The 15,262-nt window shown below is 56.5% G+C and overlaps 1 protein-coding gene across 1 annotated transcript in view; it reads left to right on the top strand.

Annotated features, from left to right (window-relative positions):
* The window catches only part of pou2f2b (POU class 2 homeobox 2b), a 333,861-nt gene that overhangs the window by 260,131 nt on the left and 58,468 nt on the right, over positions 1 to 15,262 (top strand). The window contains exon 15 of the mRNA XM_087980873.1: positions 1,932 to 2,005. Coding sequence (XP_087836999.1) covers positions 1,932 to 2,005 — 74 coding nt within the window. The remainder of the gene's footprint in view (positions 1 to 1,931; positions 2,006 to 15,262) is intronic.

Here is a 15,262-nt window from a genome sequence, read left to right as displayed (position 1 = left end):
CCACTGTTACCCCACTCCCCCCACTGTTACCCCACTGCACTCTCCCCCACTGTTACCCCACTGCACCTTCCCCCACGGAAACCCCACTGCCCCCTCCCCCACTGATACCCCATTGCACCCTCCCCACTGATACCCCACTCCCCCAACTGTTACCCCACTGCCCCCACTCCCCACTGTTACACCACTGCACTCTCCCCCACTGTTACCCCACTGCCCCCTCCCCCACTGTTACCCCACTGCCCCCTCCCCCACTGTTACCCCACACCCCCACTGTTACCCCCCTCCCCCACTCTTATCCCACTCCCTCACTGTTACCCCACTCCCCCACTGATACCCCACTGACCCCTCCCCCACTGTTACCCCACTCCCCCCTCTCCCACTTACCCCACTACCCCCACTGTTACCCCACTGCCCCCTCCCCCACTGTTACCCCACTCCCCCCACTGTTACCCCACTGCCCCCTCCCCCACTGTTACCCCACTACCCCCACTGTTACCCCACTCTCCCACTGTTACCCCACTCCCCCCACTGTTACCCCATTGCCCTCTCCCCCACTTACCCCACTGCCCCTCCCCTACTGTTACCCCACTCCCCCACTGTTACCCCACTCCCCCCGCTGTTACCCCACTGCCCCCTCCCCCACTGTTACCCCACTGTCCCCTCCCCCACTGTTACCACACTAACCCCACTGTTACCACACTGCCCCCTCCCCCACTGTTACCCCACTACCCCCACTGTTACCCCACTGCCCCCTCCCCCACTGTTACCCCACTGCACCCTCCCCCACTGTTACCCCACTAACCCCACTGTTACCCCACTGCCCCCTCCCCCACTGTTACCCCACTACCCCCACTGTTACCCCACTGCCCCCTCCCCCACTGTTACCCCACTGCACCCTCCCCCACTGTTATCCCACTTCCCCCTCCCCATTGTTACCCCACTCCCCACACTGTTACCCCACTGCCCCCTCCCCCACTGTTACCCCACTTCCCCCACTGTTACCCCACACCCGCACTGTTACCCCACTCCCCCCACTGTTACCCTACTGCCCCCTCCCCCACTGTTACCCCACTGCCCCCTCCCCCACTGTTACCCCACTTCCCCCTCCCCCACTGTTACCCCACTCCCCCCACTGTTACCCCACTGCCCCCTCCCCCACTGGTGCCCCACTTCCCCCACTGTTACCCCACTCCCCCGTTACGCCACTCCCCCCACTGTTACCCCACTCTCCCGTTACGCCACTCCCCCCACTGTTACCCCAGTCTCCCCACTGTTACCCCACTCCCCCCACTGTTACCCCACTCCCCCCACTGTTACCCCACTCCCCCCTCTCCATCCACTGTTACTCCATTCCCCTCTCCACCCACTTTAGCCCTTTTCCCTCTCCCCTCACGTTTGCCCCTTTCCCCTCTCCCCTCACATTTGCCCCTTTCCCCTTTCCTCTCACATTTGCCCCTTTCCCCCTCCTCTCACATTTGCCCCTTTCCCCCTCCCCTCACTTTTGTTCCTTTCCCCTCTCCCCCTCCCCTCGCATTTGCCCCTTTCAACCTCCACCCATTAAATGGAGCTGTCCCTTTGATGTGTTCTCTTCCCCAATGTCCTGCCTGCACCATTTTACCCCATTCACCCCGCACCCCACCCCCCCCCCCCCACCCCTTTACAGGACTAGCCGGAAAGACTGCCCGCCCTCCTTTTCCCCAGTTTCACCCATCCCTCTTCCGCACCCATTGGTTTGCCCCCACATTCCTCACTTGCCTCCCTCCAACTCTTCCCTGCTCCAAACAACATCTCATCAGTCCTCAACCCCCACCCCCCCTCCCCCTTCATCTCCATGTGGATGGGGGGGGGCAATGGGGGACTCGTGGAGAGGGATGGGGAGAGTCATTGCTGTCCAAACATTTTCAAAGGTTTCTCTCTGGTTGGATTTGCAGGAGTTCAGTGCTGACTGTGAACCATGGGATTAGCCCCTCACTCATGGCCACCAATCCCCTGGTCACCATGCAAGGTTTGTCAGGATCACCGCATCCCCACAGACTTCCCATCAACCCCCATCATCGCCATCACGCCCCATCATCCCCCTCCCGCATCAACCCCCCCCATCATCCCCCTCCCCCCCCACCCCCCATCATCCCCCTCCCCCACCACCCCCCATCATCGCCATCACGCCCCATCATCCCCCTCCCGCATCACCCCCCATCATCCCCCTCCCCCACCACCCCCCATCATCCCCCTCCCCCATCACCCCCCATCATCGCCATCACGCCCCATCATCCCCCTCCCGCATCACCCCCCATCATCCCCCTCCCCCACCACCCCCCATCATCCCCCTCCCCCATCACCCCCCATCATCGCCATCACGCCCCATCATCCCCCTCCCGCATCAACCCCCCCCCATCATCCCCCTCCCCCCCCACCCCCCATCATCCCCCTCCCCCACCACCCCCCATCATCGCCATCACGCCCCATCATCCCCCTCCCCCATCACCCCTCATCATCCCTCTCCACCATCACCCCCCATCACCACCATCACCCCCCTTCCCCATCACCCCCATCACCCTCAATAATCCCCCTCCCCATCACCCCCCATAATCCCCCTCCCCCATCACCCCCCATCATCCCCCTCCACCATCACCCTCCATCATCCCCCATCACCCCCCCATAATCCCCCTCCCCATCACCCCCCATAATCCCCCTCCCCATCACCCTCCATCAACCCCATCACCCACCATCATCCCCCTCCCCATCACCCTCCATCAACCCCATCACCCCCCATAATCCCCGTCCCCCATCACCCCCCATACTCCCCCTCCCCCATCACCCCCCATACTCCCCCTCCCCATCATCCTAATCACCCTCCCCCATCACACCCCATAGTCCCCCTCACCAATCACCCTCCATCATCCCCCATCACTCTCCATCACCCCCCAACCCATCATGCCCCATAATACCCCTCCCCCATCACCCTCTATAATCCACCCCATCACCCTCCATCATCCCCAATGCCCTCCATCATCCCCATCCCCCTCCATAATCCACCCCATCACCTTCCATCATCCCCCCATCACCCTCCATAATCCACCCCATCACCCTCCATAATCCACCCCATCACCTTCCATCATCCCCCCATCACCCTCCATAATCCACCCCATCACCCTCCACAATCCACTCCATCACCTTCCATCATACACCCATCACCCTACATAATCCACCCCATCACCCTCCATAATCCCCCATCACCCTCCACAATCAACCCCATCACCTTCCATCATCCCCCATCACCCTCCATAATCCCCCACCCCATCACACTCCATCATCCCCATCACCCTCCATCATCCACTCATCGCCATCCACAATATACCACAACACCCTCCATCATCCATCACCCTCCATAATCCCCCATCACACTCCATAATCCACCCCATCACCCTCCATAATCCCCCCATCACCCTCCATAATCCCCCATCACCTTCCATAATACACCCCAATACCCTCCATCATCCATCACCCTCCATAATCCAACCCATCACCCTCCATAATCCCTCATCACCCTCCATAATCCCCCCATCACACTCCATTATCCAACCCCATCACCCTCCATAATCCCCCACATCACCCTCCATAATCCCCCACATCACCCTCGATAATCCCCCTTCACCCTCCATAATCTCCCCATCACCCTCCATAAATCCCCATCACCCTCCATAATCCCCCCATCACCCTCCATAATCCACCCCTTCACCCTCCATAATCTCCCCATCACCCTCCATAATCCACCCCATCACCCTCCATAATCCCCCACATCACTCTCCATAATCCCCCATCACCCTCCATAATCCCCCACATCACCCTCCATAATCACCCATCACACTCCATAATCCACCCCATCACCCTCCATAATCCCCCACATCACCCTCCATAATCCCCCACCACTCTCCATAATCCCACATCACCCTCCATAACCCCCCATCACCCTCCATAATCCACCCCCATACCCCTCCATAATCCCCCCATCACCGTCCATCCCCACCCCATCACCCTTCATCCCCAGCCCCTTCACCCTCCACCCCCCACCCCATCACCCTCCATCCCCCGCCCCTTCACCCTCCATCCCCGCCCCTTCATCCTCCATAATCCATGATCACCCTCCATCGTCCACCCATCACCCTCAATTCTTCACCCCATCACCCTCCATCCCCCACCACATCACCTTCCATCATCCCCATCACTCTCCATTATCCCCCCATCACCCTCCATAATCCCCCATCACCCTCCATAATCCACCCCAACACCCTCCATATCCCCCATCACCCTCCATAATCCCCCACATCACCCTCCATAATCCTCCATCACACTCCATAATCCCCCATCACCCTCCATCATCCACTCATCACCATCCATAATATACCCAAACACCCTCCATCATCCGTCATCCATCACCCCCATAATACACCCCAACACCCTCCATAATCCCCCCCATCACCCTCCATAATCCCCCACATCACCCTCCATAATCCCCCACATCACCCTCCATATTCCCCCACATCACCCTCCATAATCCCCCACATCACCCTCCATAATCCCCCACATCACCCTCCATAATCCACCCCATCACCCTCCATAATCAGCCACATCACCCTCCATAATCCCCCATCACCCTCCATAATCCACCCAATCACCCTCCATAATCCCCCCATCACCCTCCATAATCCCCCACCACCCTCCATAATCCCCCACCACCCTCCATAACCCCCCATCACCCTCCATAATCCACCCCCATACCCCTCCATAATCCCCCATCACCCACCATAATCCCCCCATCACCGTCCATCCCCAACCCATCACCCTCCATCCCCAGCCCCTTCACCCTCCACCCCCCACCCCATCACCCTCCATCCCCCGCCCCAACACCCTCCATGCCCCGCCCCTTCATCCTCCATAATCCATGATCACCCTCCATCGTCCACCCATCACCCTCAATTCTTCACCCCATCACCCTCCATCTCCCACCCAATCACCTTCCATCATCCCCATCACTCTCCATTATCCCCCATCACCCTCCATAATCCCCCACATCTCCCTCCATCATCCACCCCATCACCCTCCATAATCCCCCATCACCCTCCATAATCCCCCATCACCCTCCATAATCCCCCACATCTCCCTCCATCATCCACCCCATCACCCTCCATAATCCCCCATCACTCTCCATAATCCCCCATCACCCTCCATAATCCCCCACATCGCCCTCCATAATCCACCCCATCCCCCTCCATAACGCTCCCATCACCCTCCATCCCCCATCCCATCACCGTCCATCCCTCACCCCTTTACCCTCCATAATCCATGATCACCCTCCATAACCCCCCATCACCTTCCATAATCCACCCCCATACCCCTCCATAATCCCCCCATCACCCACCATAATCCCCCCATCACCGTCCATCCCCACCCCATCACCCTCCACCCCCCACCCCTTCATCCTACATAATCCATGATCACCCTTCATCGTCAACCCATCACCCTCAATTCTTCACCCCATCACCCTCCATTATCCCCCCATCACCCTCCATAATCCCCCACATCACCCTCCATAATCCACTCCATCACCCATCATAATCCACCCCATCACTGTCCATTCCCTGCCCCATCACTCTCCATCCGCTGCCCCTTCCCCCTCCATCCCTCACCCCTTCACCCTCCATAATCCATGATCACCCTCCATAGTCCCCCATCACCCTTAATCCACCATCCCATCACTCTCCTCACCCCATCCCATCACCCTCCATAATCCCCCACATCACCCTCCATAATCCACCACATCACCCTCCATCATCCCCATCACCCTCCATAATCCCCCATCACCCTCCATATTCCACACTCATCACCCTCCATAATCCCCCATCACCCTCCATAATCCACCCTCATCACTCTCCATAATCCCCATCACCCTCCATAATCCCCCATCACCCTCCATCATCCACTCATCACCATCCATAATACACCCCATCACCCTCCATAATCCCCCATCACCGTCCATAATCCCCCATCACCCTCCATAATCCCCCATCACCATCCATCATCCGCTCATCACCATCCATAATACACCCCAACACCCTCCATCATCCATCACCCTCCATAATCCCCCCATCACACTCCATAATCCCCCATCACACTCCATAATCCACCCCCATCACCCTCCATAATCCCCCATCACCCTCCGTAATCCCCCATCACCCTCCATAATCCCCACATCACACTCCATAATCCCCCATCACCCTCCATAATCCACCCTCATCACTCTCCATAATCCCCATCACCCTCCATCACCCATCATAATCCCCACATCACACTCCATAATCCCCATCACCCTCCATCATCCACTCATCACCATCCATAATACACCCCAACACCCTCCATCAATAATCACCCTCCATAATCCCTCATCACCCTCCATAATCCCCCATCACACTCCATTATCCGACCCCATCACCCTCCATAATACACCATCACCCTCCAAATCCCCCACATCACCCTCCATAACCCCCATCACCCTCCATATTCCACCCCTACACCCTCCATAATCTCCCCATCACCCTCCATAATCCCCATCACCCTCCATAATCCCACATCACCTCCATAATCCACCCCCAAACCCCTCCATAATCCCCCCATCACCCATCATAATCCCCCCATCACTCTCCATCCCCACCCCATCACCCTCCATCCCCCGACCCATCACCCTCCATCCCCCGCCCCTTCATCCTCCATAATCCATGATCACCCTCCATCGTCCACCCATCACCCTCAATTCTTCACTCCATCACCCTCCATCCCCCACCCCATCTCCTACCATCATCCCCATCACCCTCCATTATCCCCCATCACCCTCCATAATCCCCCATCACCCTCCATAATCCACACCATCACCCACCATAATCCACCCCCATCCCCCTCCTTAATCCACCCATCACTCTCCATCCCCCACCCCATCACTGTCCATCCCCCGCCCCATCACCCTTCATCCGCTGCCCCTTCCCCCTCCATCCCTCACCCCTTCACCCTCCATAATCCATGATCAACCTCCATAGTCCCCCATCACCCTCAATCCTCCACCCCATCACCCTCCACACCCCATCCAATCATCCTCCATAATCCCCCATCACGCTCCATAATCCACCCCATCACCCTCCATAATCCACCCCATCACCCTCCATAATCCCCCCATCACACTCCATCATCCCCCATCCCCCTCCATAATCCACCCATCACCCTCCATAATCCCCCATCACCCTCCATCATCCACTCATCACCCTCCATAATCCCCCACATCACCCTCCATAATCCACCCCATCACCCTCCATAATCCCCATCACGCTCCATAATTCACCCCATCACCCTCCATAATCCCCCCATCACCCTTCATCATCCACCCATCACCCTCCATCATCCCCATCACCCTCCATAATCCCCCATCACCCTCCATAATCCCCCCATCACCCTTCTTCATCCACCCATCACTCTCCATCATCCACCCATCACCCTCCATCATCCCCATCATCCTCCATAATCCCCCATCACCCTCCATAATCCCCCCATCACCCTTCATCATCCACCCATCACCCACCATCATCCCCATCACCCACCATCATCCCCATCACCCTCCATAATCCGCCATCACCCTCCATAATCCCCCATCACCCTTCATAATCCCCCATCACCCTCAATATTCCACCCTCATCACCCTCCATAATCCCCTATCACCCTCCATCATCAACCCTCATCACTCTCCATAATCCCCATCACCCTTCATAATCCCCCATCACCCTCAATATTCCACCCTCATCATCCTCCATAATCCCCTATCACCCTCCATCATCCACTCATCACCATCCATAATACACGCCACCCCCCTCATCATCCATCACCCTCCATAAACCCCCATCACCCTCCATAATCCCCATCACCCTCCATAATCCCCACATCACACTCCATAATCCCCATCACCCTCCATAATCCTCATCACCCTCCATAATCCCCATCACCCTCCATAATCCGCCCTCATCACCCTCCATAATCCCCATCACCCTCCATAATCCACCCTCATCACCCTACATAATCCCCATCACCCTCCATAATACACCCTCATCACTCTCCATAATCCCCATCACCCTCCATAATCCACTCATCACCATCCATAATACACCCCAATACCCTCCATCATCCATCACCCTCCATAATCCCTCATCACCCTGTATAATCCCCCCATCACACTCCATTATCCGACCCAACACCCTCCATAATACCCCATCACCCTCCAAATCCCCCACATCAACCTCCACAATCCCCCATCACCCTCCATAATCTCCCCATCACCCTCTATAATCCCCCACATCACCCTCCATAATCCCACATCACCCTCCATAATCCACCCCCATACCCCTCCATAATCCCCCCATCACCCACTATAATCCCCCCATCACCCTCCATCCCCACCCGATCACCCTTCTTCCCCAGCCCCTTCATCCTCCATCCCCCACCCCATCACCATCCATCCCCCGCCCCATCACCCTCCATCCCCCGCCCCTTCATCCTCCATAATCCATGATCACCCTCCATCGTCCACCCATCACCCTCAATTCTTCACCCCATCACACTCCACCCCCCACCCCATCTCCTTCCATCATCCCCATCACCCTCCATTATCCTCATCACCCTCCATAATCCCCCACTTCACCCTCCATAATCCCCACATCAACCTCCTTAATCCACCCATCACCCTCCATCCCCCGCCCCATCACCCTCCATCCGCTGCCCCTCCCCCCTCCATCCCACACCCCTTCATCCTCCATAATCCATGATCACCCTCCATAGTCCCCCATTACCCTCAATCCTCCACCCCATCACCCTCCACACCCCATCCCATCACCCTCCATAATCCCCCACATCACCCTCCAAATTCCACCCCATCACCCTCCATAATCCCCCCATCACCTTCCATAATCCGCCCATCACCCCCCATAATGCACCCTCATCACCCATCATAATCCCTCATCACCCTCCATAATCCCCCCATCACCCTCAATAATCCACTCATCACCCTCCAAAATCCACCCATCACCCTCCATCATCCACCCCATCACCCTCCATAATCCCCCATCACCCTCCATCATCCACCCCATCACCCTCCATAATCCCCCATCACCCTCAATAATCCACCCATCGCCCTCCATAATGCAACCATCACCCTCCATCATCCACCCCAGCACCCTCCATAATACCCCCATCACCCTTCATAATACCCCCATCACCCTCCATAATCCATCCCCCGCCCCATCACCCTCCATCCCCCGCCCCTTCACCCTCCATAATTCATGATCACCCTCCATAGTCCCCCCATCACCCTCAATCCTCAAACCCATCACCCTCCATTCCCCACACCATCACCTTCCATCATCCACCCATCACTCTCTATAATACACCACCTCACCCTCCTTAATCCAGCCCATCACCCTCCAGAATCCCCATCACCCCGCATAATCCACCCCATCCCCCTCCATCCCCCACCCCATCACCCTCCATAATAACCATCACCCTCCATAATCCACCCATCACCCTTCATAAACCCCACATCACTCTCCATAATCCACCCCATCACACTCCATTATCCACCCATCACCCTCCATAATCCGCCCCATCACCCTCCATAATCCACCCCATCACCATCCATAATCCACCCCCATCACCCTCCATAATCACCCCATCACCCTCCATAACCCCCATCACCCTCCATAATCCACCCCATCACCCTCAATAATCCACCCATCACCCTCCATAATCCACCTCCATCACCTCCATAATCCACCCCATCACCCTCCCTAATCCACCCCCATCACCCTCCATAATCCACCCACCACCCTCCATAATCCCCATCACCCTCCATAATCCCCCCATCACCCTCCATAATCCCCCCATCACCCTCCATACTCCCTCATCACCCTCCATAATCCCCATCACCCTCCATAATCCCCCATCATCCTCCATCCCCCACTTCATCTCCCTCCATCCCCCACCCCATCACCCTCCAAAATGCACCCATCACCCTCCATAAGCCACCCTATCACCCTCCATAATCCACCCATTCACCCTCCATAATCCACCCCATCACCCTCCATAATCCACCCATCTCCCTCCATAATCCCCCATCACCCTCCATTATCCACCCATCGCCCTCCATAATCCGCCCCATCACCCTCAATAATCCACTCATCACCCTCCAAAATCCACCCATCACCCTCCATCATCCACCCCATCACCCTCCATAATCCACCCATTCACCCTCCATAATCCACCCATTCACCCTCCATAATCCACACCCAACACCCTCCATAATCCGCCCATCACCCTTCATAAACCCCCATCACCCTCCATAATCCACCCCATCACCCTCCATTATCCACCCATCACCCTCCATAATCCGCCCCATCACCCTCCATAATCCACCCATCTCCCTCCATAATCCCCCATCACCCCCCATAATCCACCCCAATCACCCTCCATAATCCACCCCATCACCCTCCATAATCCACCCCCATCACCCTCCATAATCACCCCATCACCCTCCATAATCCCCCATCACCCTCCATAATCCCCCATCACCCTCCATAATCCACCCCCATCACCCTCTACAATCCACCCATCACCCTCCATAATCCACCTCTTCACCCTCCATAATCCACCCCACCACTCTCCAAAATCCACCCATCACCCTCCATAATCCACCCATCACCCTCCATAATACCCCCATCACCCTCCATCATCCACCCCATCACGCTCCATAATCCACCATCACCCTCCATTATCCACCCGATCACCCTCCATAATCCACCCATCACCCTCCATAATCCACAATCACCCTCCATCATCCACCCCATCACCCTCCATCATCCACCCCATCACCCTCCATAATCCACCCATCTCCCTCCATAATCCCACATCACCCTCCATCATCGCCATCACCCTCCATCATCCATCCGTCACCCTCCATAATCCACCCCATCAACCTCCATAATCCCCCATCACCCTCCATACTCCCCCATCACCCTCCATCATTCACCCATCACCCTCCATAAACCACCCATCACCCTCCATAATCCACCCCATCACCCTCCATAATCCACCCATCACCCTCCATAATCCACCCCATCACCCTCCATAATCCACCCCATCACCTCCATAATCCACCCCATCACCCTCCATAATCCCTATCACCCTCCATAATCCCCCCATCACCCTCCATAATCCACCATCACCCTCCATAATCCCCCCATCACCCTCCATACTCCCCCATCACCCTCCTTAATCCCCATCACCCTCCATAATCCCCATCACCCTCCATCCCCAACCCCATCACCCTCCATCCCCCACCCCATCACCCTCCATCCCCTGCCCCATCACCCTCCAAAATCCCCCCATCACCCTCCAAAATCCCCCCATCACCCTCCATAATCCCCCATCACCCTCCATACTCCCCCATCACCCTCCTTAATCCCCATCACCCTCCATCATCCACCCCATCACCCTCCATCATCCACCGCATCACCCTCCATCATCCACCCCATCACCCTCCATAATCCACCCCATCACCCTCCATAATCCACCCCATCAACCTCCATAATCCCCCATCACCCTCCATACTCCCCCATCACCCTCCATCATTCACCCATCACCCTCCATAAACCACCCATCACCCTCCATAATCCACCCCATCACCCTCCATAATCCACCCATCACCCTCCATAATCCACCCATCACCCTCCATAATCCACCCATCACTCTCCATAATCCACCCATCACCCTCCATAATCCACCTCTTCACCCTCCATAATCCACCCCACCACTCTCCAAAATCCACCCATCACCCTCCATAATCCACCCATCACCCTCCATAATACCCCCATCACCCTCCATCATCCACCCCATCACGCTCCATAATCCACCATCACCCTCCATTATCCACCCGATCACCCTCCATAATCCACCCATCACCCTCCATAATCCACAATCACCCTCCATCATCCACCCCATCACCCTCCATCATCCACCCCATCACCCTCCATAATCCACCCATCTCCCTCCATAATCCCACATCACCCTCCATCATCGCCATCACCCTCCATCATCCATCCGTCACCCTCCATAATCCACCCCATCAACCTCCATAATCCCCCATCACCCTCCATACTCCCCCATCACCCTCCATCATTCACCCATCACTCTCCATAATCCACCCCATCACACTCCATTATCCACCCATCACCCTCCATAATCCGCCCCATCACCCTCCATAATCCACCCCATCACCATCCATAATCCACCCCCATCACCCTCCATAATCACCCCATCACCCTCCATAACCCCCATCACCCTCCATAATCCACCCCATCACCCTCAATAATCCACCCATCACCCTCCATAATCCACCTCCATCACCTCCATAATCCACCCCATCACCCTCCCTAATCCACCCCCATCACCCTCCATAATCCACCCACCACCCTCCATAATCCCCATCACCCTCCATAATCCCCCCATCACCCTCCATAATCCCCCCATCACCCTCCATACTCCCTCATCACCCTCCATAATCCCCATCACCCTCCATAATCCCCCATCATCCTCCATCCCCCACTTCATCTCCCTCCATCCCCCACCCCATCACCCTCCAAAATGCACCCATCACCCTCCATAAGCCACCCTATCACCCTCCATAATCCACCCATTCACCCTCCATAATCCACCCCATCACCCTCCATAATCCACCCATCTCCCTCCATAATCCCCCATCACCCTCCATTATCCACCCATCGCCCTCCATAATCCGCCCCATCACCCTCAATAATCCACTCATCACCCTCCAAAATCCACCCATCACCCTCCATCATCCACCCCATCACCCTCCATAATCCACCCATTCACCCTCCATAATCCACCCATTCACCCTCCATAATCCACACCCAACACCCTCCATAATCCGCCCATCACCCTTCATAAACCCCCATCACCCTCCATAATCCACCCCATCACCCTCCATTATCCACCCATCACCCTCCATAATCCGCCCCATCACCCTCCATAATCCACCCATCTCCCTCCATAATCCCCCATCACCCCCCATAATCCACCCCAATCACCCTCCATAATCCACCCCATCACCCTCCATAATCCACCCCCATCACCCTCCATAATCACCCCATCACCCTCCATAATCCCCCATCACCCTCCATAATCCCCCATCACCCTCCATAATCCACCCCCATCACCCTCTACAATCCACCCATCACCCTCCATAATCCACCTCTTCACCCTCCATAATCCACCCCACCACTCTCCAAAATCCACCCATCACCCTCCATAATCCACCCATCACCCTCCATAATACCCCCATCACCCTCCATCATCCACCCCATCACGCTCCATAATCCACCATCACCCTCCATTATCCACCCGATCACCCTCCATAATCCACCCATCACCCTCCATAATCCACAATCACCCTCCATCATCCACCCCATCACCCTCCATCATCCACCCCATCACCCTCCATAATCCACCCATCTCCCTCCATAATCCCACATCACCCTCCATCATCGCCATCACCCTCCATCATCCATCCGTCACCCTCCATAATCCACCCCATCAACCTCCATAATCCCCCATCACCCTCCATACTCCCCCATCACCCTCCATCATTCACCCATCACCCTCCATAAACCACCCATCACCCTCCATAATCCACCCCATCACCCTCCATAATCCACCCATCACCCTCCATAATCCACCCCATCACCCTCCATAATCCACCCCATCACCTCCATAATCCACCCCATCACCCTCCATAATCCCTATCACCCTCCATAATCCCCCCATCACCCTCCATAATCCACCATCACCCTCCATAATCCCCCCATCACCCTCCATACTCCCCCATCACCCTCCTTAATCCCCATCACCCTCCATAATCCCCATCACCCTCCATCCCCAACCCCATCACCCTCCATCCCCCACCCCATCACCCTCCATCCCCTGCCCCATCACCCTCCAAAATCCCCCCATCACCCTCCAAAATCCCCCCATCACCCTCCATAATCCCCCATCACCCTCCATACTCCCCCATCACCCTCCTTAATCCCCATCACCCTCCATCATCCACCCCATCACCCTCCATCATCCACCGCATCACCCTCCATCATCCACCCCATCACCCTCCATAATCCACCCCATCACCCTCCATAATCCACCCCATCAACCTCCATAATCCCCCATCACCCTCCATACTCCCCCATCACCCTCCATCATTCACCCATCACCCTCCATAAACCACCCATCACCCTCCATAATCCACCCCATCACCCTCCATAATCCACCCATCACCCTCCATAATCCACCCATCACCCTCCATAATCCACCCATCACTCTCCATAATCCACCCCATCACCCTCCATAATCCACCCCATCACCGCCATAATCCACCCCATCACCCTCCATAATCCCTATCACCCTCCATAATCCCCCCATCACCCTCCATAATCCACCATCACCCTCCATAATCCCCCCATCACCCTCCATAATCCCCATCACCCTTCATCCCCCACCCCATCACCCTCCATCCCCCGCCCCATCACCCTCCAAAATCCCCCCATCACCCTCCATAATCCCCCATCACCCTCCATACTCCCCCATCACCCTCCTTAATCCCCATCACCCTCCATCATCCACCCCATCACCCTCCATCATCCACCCCATCACCCTCCATCATCCACCCCATCACCCTCCATAATCCACCCCATCACCCTCCATAATCCACCCCATCACCCTCCATAATCCACCCCATCACCCTCCATAATCCCCCACATCACCCTCCATAATCCACCCCATCACCCTCCATAATCAGCCACATCACCCTCCATAATCCCCCATCACCCTCCATAATCCACCCCATCACCCTCCATAATCCCCCACCACCCTCCATAATCCCCCATCACCCTCCATAACCCCCCATCACCCTCCATAATCCACCCCCATACCCCTCCATAATCCCCCATCACCCACCATAATCCCCCCATCACCGTCCATCCCCAGCCCCTTCACCCTCCATCCCCAGCCCCTTGACCCTCCACCCCCCACCCCATCACCCTCCATCCCCCGCCCCATCACCCTCCATGCCCCGCACCTTCATCCTCCATAATCCATGATCACCCTCCAT

This window comes from Chiloscyllium plagiosum, unplaced genomic scaffold, assembly GCF_037043375.1.
Source record: "Chiloscyllium plagiosum isolate Xiang-an unplaced genomic scaffold, Cpla_swu_hap1 HiC_scaffold_38, whole genome shotgun sequence".
Lineage (NCBI taxonomy): Eukaryota > Metazoa > Chordata > Chondrichthyes > Orectolobiformes > Hemiscylliidae > Chiloscyllium > Chiloscyllium plagiosum.
The sequence above is the reverse complement of the archived record's forward strand: the minus strand, read 5'-3'. Positions and strand labels throughout refer to the sequence as shown.